The sequence below is a fragment of the Artemia sp. Qi Xiang Cuo genome, chromosome 13 (assembly GCF_049724085.1).
Source record: "Artemia sp. Qi Xiang Cuo chromosome 13, ASM4972408v1, whole genome shotgun sequence".
In the NCBI taxonomy this organism is placed as follows: domain Eukaryota; kingdom Metazoa; phylum Arthropoda; class Branchiopoda; order Anostraca; family Artemiidae; genus Artemia; species Artemia sp. Qi Xiang Cuo.
Genome location: NC_142806.1, coordinates 1,252,807 through 1,270,105, shown reverse-complemented (window position 1 = coordinate 1,270,105; position 17,299 = coordinate 1,252,807). Strand labels below are relative to the sequence as shown.

At 34.0% G+C, this 17,299-nt stretch overlaps 2 protein-coding genes across 2 annotated transcripts in view; one reads left to right on the top strand and one right to left on the bottom strand.

Annotated features, from left to right (window-relative positions):
• Positions 1-17,299, bottom strand: part of LOC148944829 (uncharacterized) — a 476,758-nt gene that overhangs the window by 137,052 nt on the left and 322,407 nt on the right. The gene's annotated exons all lie outside the window — the stretch shown is intronic.
• Positions 2,916-4,143, top strand: LOC148944834 (protein mono-ADP-ribosyltransferase PARP4-like). The gene has a single exon (XM_089098858.1). It carries the CDS (start codon positions 3,063-3,065, stop codon positions 3,939-3,941), a length of 879 nt encoding a protein of 292 aa, XP_088954984.1. The 5' UTR covers positions 2,916-3,062; the 3' UTR covers positions 3,942-4,143.

Sequence of the window (17,299 nt, the reverse complement as noted above, 5' to 3'; positions counted from 1 at the left end):
AATAAAAAGAAAATTCATTTACCAAAATAATTAGTCTCATAATGACATCAATATCCAAACTGGCTAACGTCACATCCTGTATTAAATCAAAGTATTTTTCTAATGTACTTTTTAAAATCTCCTCGCACCTTTTTAAATCACAATTTGAATACATGGACACAACATCAAAACTGCAAAGAATTGAACTTTTCTCCAGCTTGAAATTTCGCAATTTATTAGTAAGATCAGTCGAATTTTTTAAATATGATTTTTGTGTTCCCAAAAGTGGACGCAAAGCTACCGACAACCATTTTCCTAATTCTGAAACAGGTGACAGAAAAGTTGACACAATGGGGAGGAGGGGGGATCCCTCCGCCCTAGGATAATATTTGTTGTAAAACTGTGGGGTAATGTGGCAATTATTTGTCATTGACTCTAAGTCCTTTCATGTTGATTTTACATATTTATCTGTAGGATAAAAATCAAGTTTTTGTATGTAATCGCGTCAAAAATAATTAAATTAATTTTATTACTCTAGTCTTCAGTGTTTAATATTACGATCGAGTTTACCTGATCGGCGCTAGTGAGATTAAGTAAGTTATTAGTTTTGAAATCAGAAAGGATTTTAATGCCATTTTTTTTTGTGAGATGTCCTTAAAAATTAAGTTCATATTAAAGGTGTTTAGTTTTCTTACAATCTCAGCTCTGAGTTCTTGAGGAGTATCAACCTTATCTATAGAAGCCATAATTCCTGACTCCACCTTTGAAATTATTTTCGAAAAGGAGACAGGTGTTGGAAAAGAGAACTTAGAACACTTCGACAAAACGGCTTCCTGTTGAATATTAAGAGGCTTAGAAGACAAATTCTTAATTGCTGGACCCAGACAATGACGAGGATAAAAAACATCTGAATCATGGAAATTCTCAAACAAAACTATATTAAACTTGTCAACCAAACGAACCTTGGACAAATGAAAATCATGGCGAAAAGATCTAATGGCCATTTCCTTAATTCGTATAAAAATGTCAGATGGAAGGTTATTTCTTAAAAAGTTTTCAACAGAATTTAAGTCCTTAGACAGTTGAAAACGTCTCTGTTTTTGTTCATAAATTACGTGATTTAAACCTATTAGGATTAATTTATTTTTTTATTTTGTTTCATTTTCAGTTCCAAAATGGGTACACATTTTAAAAGATTTCGGAATCACTGAGTCCTTCTTGCAATTTTTTAAGAACATTTGTTGATTTAATAGATTTGAATGTTTTTTAACTAAAGACAAATAATAATTGACATAAGCGGCTAATTGTTGCCCGTACAATTGACGAATGAAAGATCTTAAGCCGAACTAGCCAGCCATGACAAAAAACCAACAAAGAGAAAAATCTCCTAAAAAAACAAACAAACGAGACTGTGGACAGTGGAGAGAAAAGAAAACAACAGAAACAAAACAACGCGGATATTTCGCCTGTATACAAACACGGCGTATTCAGCACAAAATAAACACAATAACAACAAGAAAAAAAAAAAAACAAGATAAAACTAAAAACCAATAAAACCACCACCAAAAAAAAACAAAAAAAAATGTACAATCGGCGCAAACTAATCCACGTAGGGAAAAGATGCTAATATAGAGTTACTTCAGTGAGGACACCAGAGTAACTGATGAAAAATAGAAAACTGTAAATTAATTTCATTATTCATTTGCGAAATAATCCTTTTGTTAGCTATTACTGAAACAAACCATTTTGGTCTAGCAGGTAAAATAGTCCCCTGGTGATTATTTAAAATCTTTACTCCCTTATTGACTGTTGATTCACTCTTTAGAAGGTTATCATAAATTGGGTCAATATTTAAATTACCCGTGTCCCTATTTATGGAAAGGTTAGCACACATATGTTTTTTAATTTCTATGGCTTCCCTGGCCCATTGGGTGTAACCCTTATCATTAGAAATAGCCAAGGCTTCATCAAATTTTACAAAATGATCTGGTTGAAGCCAAATATGTTCTGCTAAAGCTGAAACTCATCCTTGGAGACATAGTTTATAGATTTTTCGATTATGCTGAACAAAATGGCTATCTCAAAATTTAGATCAAGTGACTTTGGGAAAAAATGAGCGTGGAAGGGGGCTTAGATGCCTTCCAGTTCTTTTGGTTACTTAAAAAGGCACTAGAACTTTTAATTTCCGTTCGAATAATCCCTATCACAATATTCTATGACAACTGGGTTGATACGATCACCCCTGGGAACAAACAAAAAACAAAAAAACAAATAAACATGCATCCGTGATCTTTCTTCTGGCAAAAAATACAAAATTCCAAATTTTTGTAGATAGGAGCTTGAAAATTCTACGGTATTGTTCTCTGATACGTTGAATATAATGGTGTGATTTTTGTTAAAGTTCTGTGGCTTTTAAGGGGTGTATCGTTCTTTTTTTTAAAATAAGGCAAATTTTCTCAGGCGCTTAACCTTTGATGGGCAAGACTAAACTTAATGAAACTTATATGTTTGAAATTTGAAAACTAATATGATTCTTTTGATGTATCTATTGGTATAGAAATTCCGTTTTTTAGATTTTTGGTTACCATTGAACCGGGTCGCTCCTTACATACAGTTCTTTACCACGAACTGTTTGACTCTAGTCACAAACTTCGAAACAGCAAGGAACACATAGGAAAAAGCAGCTGAACAAGTAAATACATTTGTACATGCTTGTTTTCTTTTCAGAAACACGAAGACGTCAATTTGAAACATACCAAGAAATTGCGAATCAAAAGGCAAGTGAGTATAGAAATGAGATAACAAGGTTTAAAGTATCCGGTTTGGATCCCTCGTCATCCGTCTTCCTAGATGTTAGAGACAAAGTTCTTAAGTACATCCAACCTGCTCATAACTGGTACCCTGAGGTTATATCGGTTCAAGAGGTTTTCAACGCAAATTTACTCGAAGCTTTTCACTTATGTCAAACTAATTTATTTGAACTTTCAACTTCACGTGAGAAGTTTCACGGTACAAATATCGAAGCATGTGAGAATATCATTAATAACGGCTTCCGACTACCGCGCAATGATGGCCAAAAAAGAATGTTTGGCAATGGAATTTACTTTGCCACTGATTCTAGCAAGAGTGCACAACAAGTCTATACAAAAGGATCTAATATTCTTATATTATGCGACGTTCTGCTTGGGAAAGAAATGAAGGTTACCACTCCACAATACACAATGAATTTGAATACTATTAGAAGCTTAGGTTATGACTCATTGTTCGCTCCTCGTGATACAAAAAACGCTGGTGGAGTTTTATTTGATGAATTTGTCATCTACGACCCACGTCAAGCATATCCTAGATATATTATCAATTTCAAAGCTACTCAAATGGGAGTCCCTGTTGGAAGTATACCATCAGCTAAGTTTCAGAAATATGAAATTTATCCAAGTAGATCCTTTAATCCATCTAATGAGCTGGAGTATCACTTTCGTGTTGCTGAGGCGCAGTTTCGACGCTTGTGTCAAAATAGAGATGTGATAAAAGTGACTTATGTGAAAAACCCAGCATTGGAATCACAATTTTTGGAAATCTCAAAACAATTTGCTGTGAAATACGGAGCTGGTGCAGAAGAAGCAAATCCAATATTGGCATTCCATGGTACTCCATTTGAAGGAAATATTGAGTCAATTCTCAAGAATAATTTTCAACACTCTTACATAAAGCGAACAGCGTATGGTCACGGAAATTATTTTTCAGAGTTCTCTGAAACAGCTTTAGGATATGCTGGCAATGTGAAAGCCCTGATACTCTATAAGATATTAGCCGGGAGATCACAGGATGTTAGTGGCAACACCCTTCTAGAGAATGGATACGACTCACTTTGTGTTAAGAAGGATGCCCTTGGAAGAGGAACAATGATTATTATCAACAACGAAAAACAGATATTACCTCAATATGTAGTTCACATAAATTAAATGCCGTGATAAGAAAAATGTGTGCAAAAAACACGAAACAAAAAATGATTTGAGCAAAGTAAGAAATGGAATAGTCGCCAGAAACTTCTGTTTTTTGTTTTTTTTTAAGATAACAAAGTTACTTATATATTTTAATCTAATTTTGGTAATTATTTTGGAAGTCTTTGGGTGGAAATTATTTTAATTTTAAATTATATCTTTATTTTTGGTTTTGTCGTATTATTCTTGTTATCCTGCCTGCAATTCAAAATACTAATAAAATATAATCGTCGAATAAAACTTTTATAGAACTAATGTCTAAATGCTTTTCTGTCGACTGACATAGATTGCAGTTTGAAAATCATAAGAGGACTGAAAACCTTATATTTTATTTTTGTTATAAAATCTGTGCCACTTTCTTCTTTATTTCTCTCAAAAATAAAAAAAGGTTTAAATTGACATATCTTAATTTAACTTTGCCTATTTAACCAAGCTAAATTTATGTAATTTAAGCAAATTTCTAATCATAGTCAATTTCTGCATTAACAACCTGATTCCTGCGATTCAAGGAAACAGAATGTTTTCAAATGGTTAATCCAGTTTGCTTTCTATTTTTGAAAAGAGAAGAAAAAAATAGTTTCTTGGGACGGTAAAATTCCGTTTAAGGAACGTCATAATCTCAAGTTAAAGAAATGATAAATGTGCTATAACTATTTCTTTTTTTCGATAGGATCCCAAGGCTGTATCCAGGGGGGTAGGGGGTTTGACCCCCCCCCTAAATGTTTGTCTGACTCGTAAGAAACCTAACAAAAATGGATATTAACAAATTTTGCATGCGCTTTTTGAGGGTTTTTTTGTATAGCCCTCCCCCCGAAAACTTTTTTTCCAGTAAAATCCCTTCCGAAAAAAAAATCCTGGGTACTGCCATGTAGGTTCCCAAAGATTTTTTTCGACAAATTTCCTCAAAAGACCATTGAATATCACTTTCAATCAAATATCATTTACATCAGACATTAGCTATCTATTCCAGTTGCTATGGTGATGTTGCTTGATCATTTTAGCCTCATAGGTATACCCGATTCTGTCTTAACTTAAACCTTCAACAAAATATTTTTGATATTTTTGTCGGTTTGAACAAAAAAGCCACGAACTTCACACTATTTTCTTTTTTAGTTTGATTGATTTTATGTGGGATTTGGGCAAAATCTTTACACATATTATTTATGGAGCGCCAACTCAAAAGGTGCTGTCTGAAGATATTTTGGAAACATCGATTTTATATATCACTTCCTCAAGCATAGCTCCTCCTATCAATTTGAAAAATCGTCGTTCAATTTACTTATTTGGCTCTTAACACATTTTAATTTGTTTGCCATTATCCTTATAAGAGGTTTAAAGGAATGTGATAGTATTTAAAGCAAATTTGGATCAAAGCCCTCTTGTTCATAAGGTCTCCTATTGCCTTTCCTGTGCTCCTTAAGACCAAGTCCATCAAAATGATCCATCGATTTTCAAGAATTCATTCTTTCTTCTATTCCCAGTCACAGAAATTGTTGTAAATTGGAGCTTGTGATTTAACTTGTTTGTATCTTTGAATTCCTTGGAAACCTATATTTAGGCCTAAATATCATTTCGTCAAACACAGCCACTCGTATCAAGTTGTTCAATCCCCGTTCAACTAACCTATTTGACTCCAGACACATTTTAATATCTTGCTTTTTCCAGAATGCATGATTTCCTCTTTTCCCAGCAACAAAACCTGCAGTAATTTTTAGATTTTGAGTTCAGTTTTTTTTTTATTTTATTTAGACACAATTTTAAGCATACTCGGTCAAGGTAAGTGATGCCAATTAGCTTTCAAAGCAATTTACTTTCGATTGCTGCCAGACGGTGATTGTCGTCGGCTTTTAGAGTAGACCAAAACAGCTTAAAAACACAAAAGGAAAAAAATAGAACAATAACAATTTTAGTAAGTAGTTATACAACCACTAGCCTTTATGTATCCAAGCGCTGCCATGCTATTTATCTCAAAGCAAATTGTGGACTGCTGAATCATCCCCGCTTTGTCAGTTATTATCATAGATAAGGAAAATGTTGCATTTTCTGTGGAGGTTTCCCTCCCTTCTTTCTATTATCAGTACTTAACTAGGAGAAAAATTTTGGAGTAGGAACCACCATCTTCGCCCTCCCCCAATACTGGTGGCAGCAAAAAAGGAGCTATCAGCGGCACTGGTAGCAAAAGAATGAGCGTTTTCGAAAAACTGGTGAAAATTAGCTTACAGTATAGGGTATATGCTGTAAAAATCGGCACGAAAAGACAGATTTGAAAGATAGCGAGTTTATTATCTGATGAGAAAGGCTCCTACCTAGGAACGACGCGGTGCAGGAGAAAGGGTATAATCTCTTTCATTAACTCCTTTCATCAAGGTTTGGGCTCAACCTAAATGGAAATTAAAGAAAAAGAAAAAGTAATACGGAATTATGAAGATTTAAATGGGCTGTGCCTAGTTAGACAATAATAAAAAGAAATAATGTGAAGTTAATCGAGTTTCAGGTTTTCAATGGGGGAATCTCCGTATTAGAAAGTATTACAGGGTTTAAGAACGGATAAGAAAAAAGTGAAAGTCGGGTTATTATTTGAGTGAATTGGCGGACTTAAGATATAATCTTCAGTGAAAAAGGTTATAAGATATTGAAGATGGCAAATTAAGAGAATTTACCAGTTGTATGTGCATATTGGATAAGGAAGGTAGGAGGCACCTGTTCTATTGAGTAATCGGCCTAAGAGGAGAATACATTTGGATCACGAGTATCCACGAAGGATACATAATTTGTTTTACAGGGTCTGTATTTGGGTTTTAGTCCAGCTAATTCACGAGTGGAATATTCGCACGGTTTTTTTGTTTACTTTCTTGTCCAACCCCTTTTAATTCGTTTTTCAGAGATATATTTCACTCGCGTAAAATTGCTTGCTGTGAAGGAAGTCGTTATTCACTAATGAAGTCTAGATATTGCAGTTATTTGAAAATTCGTCGAATATTATTATACAGAGCTAATAATTGACAATAGTAATTGCGTACCATAATTTTTCCGTGGCAGTTTTTGAGCTTACCACGATTGACTAGTTAATTAAGAGGTAATAAAATTGGGAAGGAGTATACGTGGTAAAATGAGGGGGTACGAAATAAACAAGGAAGATAAAAAATATACAAGACGAACTCACCCCTCAGATGCTTTGCAAAATGATGGGGAGTTGCGGATTAGAGATAATATAGATATGGAACGAATGGACTCAGAAAATGAATTAGGAAGATATAATGACAGAAGGAATCAAAGTAGTCCAAATAGCAGGAGTAGTAGAAGCTCAAATTCCAGCAGGGTCTAAAGAAAAAGTACAAATGTAGATATGACACAATATGTATTAAATTACATGAAAGAAAGAAAGGAAGAAAGAATAGCTAGAAAGCAAAAAAAAGAGGCTGATAGAATAGCCAGAGACAAAAAGGAAGAGATTGATAGAATAGCCAGAGAAAAAAAGGAAAAGGTTGATAGAATAGCCAGAGAAAAAAGGAAAAGGCAGATAGAGAAGAAAGCGAGAAAATCAGAATAGCTAGAGAACATAGGGAGGACAAAGAAAGAGAGAGTGATCAACAAGAGTTTAAACGAACCATGCTTTGCCTAATAGAAGCCCGCTGGGGAATTCCAGAAACTGAGATTTTATAATAACTAACTTCCAGGCTATCGGATTACCATAATAATTTGTCTAAGAAATGATCGCGAGAAAATAAAAATTACCAGACATTAAATGCTAAAACGGAAAGATATACAACTTCGTTAACAAAGCAGGGAGTTGGACCGGCCCATAAAACTAATTGGGAGGCTGAGTCCCCCTGTCGCAAAACGAAATACCTGATACTAGTGTTCAAAATGTTGATAATCCACAAAAACGGGATGCGAAAGTAAAAAGACCACATAATAGTGAAAATAAGACGTGCGAAAACGATTTTTCGGGAAAATTTGCAGAAAATAGAAAACTTGAGAGCACTTTTAACGAATATGAGACGCCAAAAAATATTTGCCAAAATGAAGCACTGATAGTACCAGAGAAAAATGAGACGAAATTTATTATACGCGCTTTTCCTCGTATAATTCGTGAAATTTTAGTTCAATATGAAAAACCAAATGTTGGAATTCAGTTCCCATTTGATAACGAAATATTTGTTTCTGCGGTAAAAGTAAAGAAAACTAAAAGAGAGAAAAAATATTAAACAGAACTACAATAAAGAAAGGTAGTTAAAGGTGGTGGACACTAGAGCCCAAATCAGATTTAACTATGATTTATTATTTTGCGCGTATGACGAAATTGAGAAAAGAAGAGAATAAAAGGGAAATACAAAAAGATACAAAATTTGAAGGTTCAGCCTCCAGTGGCGAAAAAAAAATTATATGTGCTGTGCCTAGCTAACATAAATAATAGCGGGGACAAAGAGGTCCAAGACCCACTGGGAAATTTACTGAAGTCTAACGCCAAGCCTACATAATTTATTCAAGGATTATCGATCGAGTCTAATGGGGTCAAGGTCGATTTATTTGTTGTTGTTCGTCTAGGTGTAATGACTCCAGGGCGAAGTTTGCACATGCGCATTAACGGGGAAGAGATGTATTGATCCAGGACTCGAGGGGGAAGTGGATTTCTGAGAAATTGACTTACATAAGCAAAGGGGAGAGGATTTCTGAGAAATTGACTTACATAAGCGAAGGGGAGAGGATTTCTGAGAAATTGATTACATAATCGGTGGGGTAATTATTGATCCACAAGTCTAACGGGAAGAGGATCACGTGTTCTCTTCTAGGCCAATCAGGGGGTCGGAAATATTAGCGGGAGAGGATTGCAGAGAATATAAGGAAAGGATTTTTGTTATAGTTTTTATTAGTCTGTGAATAGAATTCAAAGGAGTGAGAACAGTTTGACTTTACTCATTTGCATATATTTTTGCTGAAGATGAGTGGAATGTTTACCCTATTAGAAGTTGGTTGTGGAGTTGGTAGCAATAATTCAAGAGCACCAAACATTGCGGTGGAAATCAGGAGAGGATCATGGCTTTGTCTGGAATGGGATGAAGTATATGCAAGATATGTGATATCCTTGAGCAAATTTATAATGAAGGATCAATTATGCTTCTCTGCAAAAGTTGATATAGCGCACGTGAATAGACTTCAATGTGCTTTAAGTACATTAGTGAAGCATATCGAAGACAATAAACTGTATCGCTAATTGTTCATGTCTAGTATTATTGTTGTAATTATACAATAAAATTATTTCGAAATCGAAAATGTTCCCTTTCTTTTTGTTAGAATGTTAGGCTAACGAATCATGGTCAGTTTAGAGTCAGCACTCAGAGTGATAGGATTGAAAAATGAATAAATTCGAGAAAGAGAGAATTAGAAAGAATCTGGTGTTTATGGAAAAACATTTGATTTTGGGTGATGATTTTCTCGAGTTATCTCTTCAACGAAGGATATTCTCTCGGGGAACACTTGACAATATAATGAAAACTGATTCTCCCCCATTGGACTATTGTATGAAACTTTGTCGATGTGACTCAAATGCCTATACTCAATCTATTCATATATTAATTGGAACAAAGCAAAATAATATTGTGGATATACTTTTGAAAACATTGCCATAGATTCAATGTAGATTGCTCCCCCACCATTCGAAAGAGGTGACGTCACAGTTACTCCCCTTCCATTCCTTCCTCTGAATTTATCGAACGAGGATGATCAGTTTCGTTTTAGCTGTGAGAGAGTTGACATCGGAAACCAAAAAATGCTCTATACATGTCCACTATGCATGTACACTCTTGGCAGTTGGGCTCAATGTGAGAATTTTATAATTATTGATGACTATAATTAAAAGTGCAAATTATATAATACTTGTAAATTACATAGAGGCTATGCAGTACAAATTAAAGGATGTAATTCATGTCTTGAAGAGATTTGTGACTCTCAGCCTAGCGGACATCTGTGCTCCAATTGTCACTATGACAAATGTGATCAGTGGGAGAATACTTACCCCGGTATGATTGGAAAGACTCCCAAATGTGATTTTAATTTATTTCTATGAGATTGGTATCATCGCGGATTTAAATTATTCTGGGAGGAAGAATCTGGTCTACGATTCAACTGTTGGGGTAACAGGACAATTTGTTTTCTAAGTCATCGTTGTGACGACACTGCCTATTATGACTATAAACCCAGTGATTTTTATTTGGCAGTTACCGAATATGATTCACCATTTGAAAACACTGTATGTGATATTGCTTCAAATAGACGGATTGAAATAGACTCGTGAATTTCATAATATCTCTCCAATATCACTCCATCCGCAAACTGATCCACGTAGGGAAAAGATGCTAATATAGAGTTACTTCAGAGAAGACACCAGAATAACTGAGGAAAAATAAAAAAACTGTAAATTACTTTAATTATTCAGTTGCGAAATAATCCTTTTGTTAGCTATTACTGAAGCAAACCGTTTTGGTCTAGCAGGTAAAATAGTCCCCTGGTGATTATTTAAAATCTTTATTCCCTTATTGACTGTTGATTTACTCTTTAGAAGGTTATCATAAATTGGGTCAATATTTAAATTACCCGTATCCCTACTTATGGAAAGGTTAGCAAACATATGTTTTTTTAGTTTCTATGGCTTCCCTGGCCCATTGGGTGTACCCCTTATCATTAGAAATAGCCAAGGCTTCATCAAATTTTACAAAATGATCTGGTTGAAGCCAAATATGTTCTGCTGAGTTTTTTATGAGTTCTAAACAAATGAATGTCTGAAAGGCAAAATTAGAATAGTATAGGTATTCGGAGCCATCTTCCTCCTCTGTTTTAATTAATTTCTTGGTTTAGCAGTACCACCTGTGGAGACATATTGTTATGAAGGAAAATTACTCCTTTAGCCAAGAATCCACGATATTTGTTTAAATGACAGGTTTTAAGTCATGCTTAGAGCATTCCGGTGTTTACAGGAACCTACCTTTTGTGACTTTTCTGAAGATACAGGAGTCAATAACAACCAGTGTTACAGCTGTATGTTCACAAAAAAGTAAGCTTTCCTATTCGAACGAAATGTTGTGGACTCTTGACTAAAGGTGTGACTATTCTCCATGAAAATGTGCACCCACATGTGTCACATGCTAAAGCTAGAAAAAGTTCAAAGCTGGGATTGGATGGGAGACGCTTCAAAATCACTCCTACTGCACTGACCTTGCCAATACATGCTTTCAATGCAATAGTCAGGTCTATAAAGTTCTAAACATATTTGTTTTAGAAAAAAAATATTGTATCAATTTGGGGTGCTTCCAAATATGGAATTTTTCCTTTTTTATTAATTAATTATACTCTTTATTTATTCAATATTTATTTCTTTTATAGGCTTCAAATTGCAGCCCAACGATAAGTACTGAAAACGATATAAACACCATTAAAGAAGTGAAACCCATTAGGACTGGAGACGCAGTTTTGGAGGATGCCAAAAAGTGTATTGATGAGTTTAAGATATAAACACCATTAAAGAATTGAGTCCTGGACGTATCTAGTGGAAAAAGCTGTGTAATTTTTGTTTTTAGTTAATACTTTTATGCAGTATTGTCACTCCAGTAACTTGTACTTCGATGAATGAAACCTACACTAGTTTTCAAAAATATTTCGATGATTATTGGTTTATAGGGGTCTATCCAATATGCTATTCACGGCTTGTCTTCTCCGAAAGTTCTAATGAACTTAACGGAAGTTGAGTGTAACAACTTCAAAGTTGGGGTATTCAGTAAGGGTATAAAACTAGTCCGTGGTTCGGGAAACCTATTACATACCACTATCATAGTTTGGAAATACTTCTTGATGGCGTCGGGAGCTGTTTTGCTGGACGATCAGCTTGACAAAATCAGCCTGCCCAACTATTCAGTTGCACTAATTTGGTGTCTCGTCGAACTTTTTATTGGGGATATTTTTCCACAACTCATTTCCCTTGCAGCCAAAAAATGCGACGTTAAGAAGTTCATTCTCGCCCGTATTTCTTTTGTTATTTTCGGATTTTTCTTTGTAGGTTTATTATTGCTTTGTTATCCCATCACAATAGGGCTGAATCTTTTTCAGGGTATACCCTGGAGATGCAGCCACTGGAATCAATACTACGTTCTAGAACCTGAAAATTCTGGAAAAAAAAGGATAAAATTTTATTCAGGTATTATAAAAAAAACAAGCCGATCAATCACTAAGTATAATAACTGGGCACTATATGCAATGCCCAATTTCTGTCTGGCGTTAGTATATATTTTATGAATAAATACGTGCATTAAATAAACCAACCGGTTTTTATATTCAATATTCACATTGACCGAGAATAACTAGTAGTACAGATTTTAGTTACTTGACCCATAATATATACAGGCTATATTTCTTGCTAAACAAAACTTTTTTTTTGTAAATTTGAATTTTTTAAAGAGAAAATCTAACTAATAAACTTTCTTGAATATACTTTCAAATTCTTTCTCATATGAGTCTCTTGTTTCCTCCAAATATCACTATTTGATATAGAGGCTAATTTGTGCTTGAACAGGCCAAACATTACTTATAGTAAACGAATGATGGCCAAACATTACTTATAGTAAACGAATGATGGCAAAACATGTTTTAAGTGTGAGTTCTACAAGATGCCAACTATGCTAAAACATTTCCTTTTTTAGTGATTACATTGACTCTGGTATACAATCATTATACTTCAATTATTAAAACCAATTATTACAGGTTCACGGAATGCGTTTTGGGTCTTACATCAGTAAGGTACTTTTCAATTCCGCTTTATCTGTATTTCCCCTAAAAGTTGGTAAATCAAAAATAACGAAGTTATAAGATTTTGAGCGTATGTTCTCGGTCCACGGGTAGCACCACATTTACCTATATAATATTAAAGCAACAAAAACGCAGAAAATTTCAAATTGTAAACATGTTTCAACTGATAGAATATAATACCAAACTAAATAAATAACTTAGATTATTATTCTTAAAATAAATTTTATCCCAATAACTTGCTTCTGGAATTACAATTCACGTAAATATAGCACATAACTATGCAACACCATTGTAGAATTTATGAGCCTCTAGCGACCCCAGACAAAATATTGTCATAGAAAATCGAATAGATTTGTTTTATGAAAACTTCAAGTTTGTGATGGAAAACAACCTTCGCTTCTTATGCTTTCCCATTTCCCAGTGCTCTAAAACCCTCCAATGAACCTTTTAAGGCTGGAAAGCTACGTGTTGATCATAAGCCACAGTTTGGCCTCAATAACAAACACTACCTGTGAATATAGCCTACAACTAAGTAAATTTTAGAATACTTTCATCATTACCTTTTCATCCAATACGAATAGTATCTAGTAATAACTACCATAAGGGTTATACACTTGCAGATTTTGAGGGTAAGGATGTGACGCCCGTGGTGCGTAACGTAAATATAATTCTCAAGGCATAATTCTGATAGTTTGGATAATTAGTTAAATTCTGATAGCTCTGATAACCCATTCGACCTTGCACATGGAACTCAGGACTTGGAGATGGCGTTGGATATGCCAATGAGGTTTGAGTTAGTTGAGTAGTTTTTTCTTTCCAGCTAGTTGTAAAAATTAATTTAATAGATTTCCATGGAATGAAAAGACTTGATATGTTTTTGAGTTCTCGTTCGTTGTCTTCTGAGTTCGGTGAATATCAAGCATAGGTTCAAAATCAGATGGATATACTAAAGTAGAAGGAAAATTCTACTCTTGATAGTACAGCAATCTTGGCAAAATTGGCATTTAATTATTTCGTCAATGACGTAACAAGTGTTTAAATTGGTAGTGGAAAAGTCCTCTTTCTGGAATTTGAAATATGCAAATATTCAATTTCTTCACAATTTCATCATTTGTCGCATTAAAAGTCATTCATAATGAAGGAATTTTGTTTGTTGTCAAGAAAAAATTGTTCCAAAAACCGTTCCAATATTAAAAAAATGCGGACCTGGTAGGCCAATGGTACACAAAGAAAGAAAATAAAGAGCTAAAGAAGCTATGTGCCCACAGGGGAATGTTGTGACTGGTCTCCATATCAAATCAAACAAATAAGCCATTCAATGAAGGACAAAATTACCAAACATGACAACAATCTGATATTGCTTCAAATAGACAGATTGAAATAGACTCGTGAATTTCATAATATCTCTCCAATATCACTCCATCCGCAAACTGATCCACGTAGGGAAAAGATGCTAGTATAGAGTTACTTCAGAGAAGACACCAGAATAACTGAGGAAAAATAAAAAAACTGTAAATTAATTTCATTATTCAGATGCGAAATAATCCTTTTGTTAGCTATTGCTGAAGTAAACCATTTTGGTCTAGCAGTTAAATTAGTCCTCAGGTTATGATTTAAAATCTTACTTCCCTTATTGAATCTGGATTTATTCTTTAGAAGGTTTTCATGAATTGTGTCAATATTTAAATTACCCGTATCCCTATTTATGGAAAGGTTAGCAAACATATGTTTTTTTATTTCTATGGCTTCCCTGGCCGATTGGGTGTACCCCTTATCATTAGAAATAGCCAAGGCTTCATCAAATTTTACAAAATGATCTGGTTGAAGCCAAATATGTTCTGCTAAAGCTGAAACGAAAGTTTCTGGAGGCATGCTTAATTGTAGGGTTTTTTCTATTGAGTTTCGGTGTTCAATAAACCTTTCAACAAATTGTTGGTGAGTCCTACCAATATAGAACTTCCCACAAGAACACGGAATTTTATACACCCCACTTACTAAATTTCCCCAAGTTAAATCCTTACCAGAACTAAAAAAAACTACCCATTGGCCTCAACGATTGGAAACATGTGTCAATACCAAATTAACGTAAAACCCGTCAAAGTTTTTCCCCCAAAAAAGTTAAATATTTCAATTATATAAAGCTTATTTATGAAATTAAATCCAAAAATTGAGGAATCTCAATAAGCCTAATTTTATGTTTAACCCATCTATTTCCTATTATCTCTTCAATAACATTCAATGAATAACTATTACAAAACAAAATATCTATCAAGCATAACAATTCCGAATCCAGAAATTCCTGAGAACAAATTCTAAAGGCTCTATCCACTAGTGAAATTACAACCCCTCTTTTTCACCGACATAGGGTGGCAAGAATGAAAATTGAAATACCTATCATTTTGCGTTGTTTTTCTTTAAATCAAGAAAAGTAAACGAAGATCCCTTTTAATTAATGAAGTATTAAGAAAGAGTTACTTATTATTATATTCCAACTCAGCTGTAAATTTAATTTTATTATCGAAACTATTTAAAATCTTAATAAAAATGTCTAAGGAGCCCAGTTTATGTATCCAAACGCACATTACATCATCCATGAACCTACCCCAGAAGCAAGGGGAGATTCTAAAGCTGTTTATAGCGGATGTTTCAATAGCATCTATAAATAGATTTGCCAATAAAGGAGAAAGAGAAGCCCCCATCGGTAACCCAAAAATTTGTCTATAAAACTCCCCTCAAAAACCAAAATAAAATGAAAATTCATTTACCAGAATAATTAGTCTCATAATTACATCAATATCAAAACTGGCTAACGTCACATCCTGTATTAAATCAAAGGGTTTTTCTAATTTACTTTTTAAAATATCCTCGCACCTTTTTAAATCACAATTTGAATACATGGTCACAACATCAAAACTGCAAAGAATTGAACTTTTCTCCAGCGTGAAATTTCGCAATTTATTAGTAAGATCAGTCGAATTTTTTAAATAGGATTTTTGTGTTCCCAAAAAATGGACGCAAAACTACCGACAACCATTTTCCTAATTTTAAAACAGGTGACAGAAATGTTGACACAATGGGGTGGAGGGGGGATCCCTCCGCCCTAGGATAATATTTGTTGTAAAACTGTGGGGTAATGTGGCAATTATTTTTCATTGACTCTAAGTCCTTTCTTGTTGATTTTACATATTTATCTGTATGATAAAAATCAAGTTTTTTGTATGTAATAGTGTCAAAAATAATTTAATTCATTTTATTCCAATAGTCTTCAGTGTTCATTAGTCCGATCGAGTGTCACTGATCGACGATAGTGCTCGTAAGTAATTTATTATTTTTGAAATCAGAAAGGATTTTAATGCAATTTTTTTGTGAGATGTCTTTAAAAATTAAGTTCATATTAAAGTTATTTAGTTTCCTTACGATCTCAGCTCTGAGTTCTTGAGGAGTATCAACCTTATCTATAGAAGCCATAATTCCTGACTCCTTTGAAATTATTTTTGAATAGGAGACAGGTGTTGGAAAAGAGAACTTAGAACCCTTCGACAAAACGGCTTCCTGTTGAATATTAAGAGGCTTAGAAGACAAATTCTTAATTGCTGGACCAAGACAATGACAAGGATAAAAAACATCAGAATCTTGGAAATTCTCAAACAAAAGTTTATTAAACTTGTCAACCAAACGAACCTTGGACAAATGAAAATCATGGCGAAAAGATCTAATGGCCATTTCCTTAATTCGTATAAAAATGTCAGATGGAAGGTTATTTCTTAAAAAGTTTTCAACAGAATTTAAGTCCTTAGACAGTTGAAAACGTCTCTGTTTTTGTTCATAAATTACGTGATTTAAAGCTATTAGGCTTAATTTATTTTTTTATTTTGTTTCATTTTCAGTTCCAAAATGGGTAAATATTTTAAAAGATTTCGGAATCACTGATTCCTTCTTGCAATTTTTTAAGAAAATTTGTTGATTTAATAGATTTGCATGTTTTTTAACTAAAGACAAATAATAATTGACAGAAGCGGCTAATTGTTGCCCGTACAATTGACGAATGAAAGATCTTAAGCCGAACTGGCCAGCCATGACAACAAAACAACAAAGAGAAAAATCTCCTAAAAAAACAAACAAACGAGACTGTGGCCAGTGGAGAGAAAAGAAAACAACAGAAACAAAACAACGCGGATATTTCGCCTGTATACAAACAAGGCGTCTTCAGCACGAAAGACACACAATAAGAACAAGATAAAAAAAACAAGATAAAACTAAAAACCAATAAAACCACCACAAAAAAAAACAAAAAAAAATGTACAATCGGCGCAAACTAATCCACGTAGGGAAAAGATGCTAATATAGAGTTACTTCAGTGAGGACACCAGAGTAACTGAGGAAAAGTAGAAAACTGTAAATTACTTTAATTATTCAGTTGCGAAATAATCCTTTTGTTAGCTATTACTGAAGCAAACCATTTTGATCTAGCAGCTAAAATAGTCCCCTGGTGATTATTTTAAATCTTTACTCCCTTATTGACT

Bases quoted from the DNA above. Each gene is read 5' to 3' on its own strand.
- LOC148944834 (XM_089098858.1), top strand. From the start codon at position 3,063: ATGTTTGGCAATGGAATTTACTTTGCCACTGATTCTAGCAAGAGTGCA.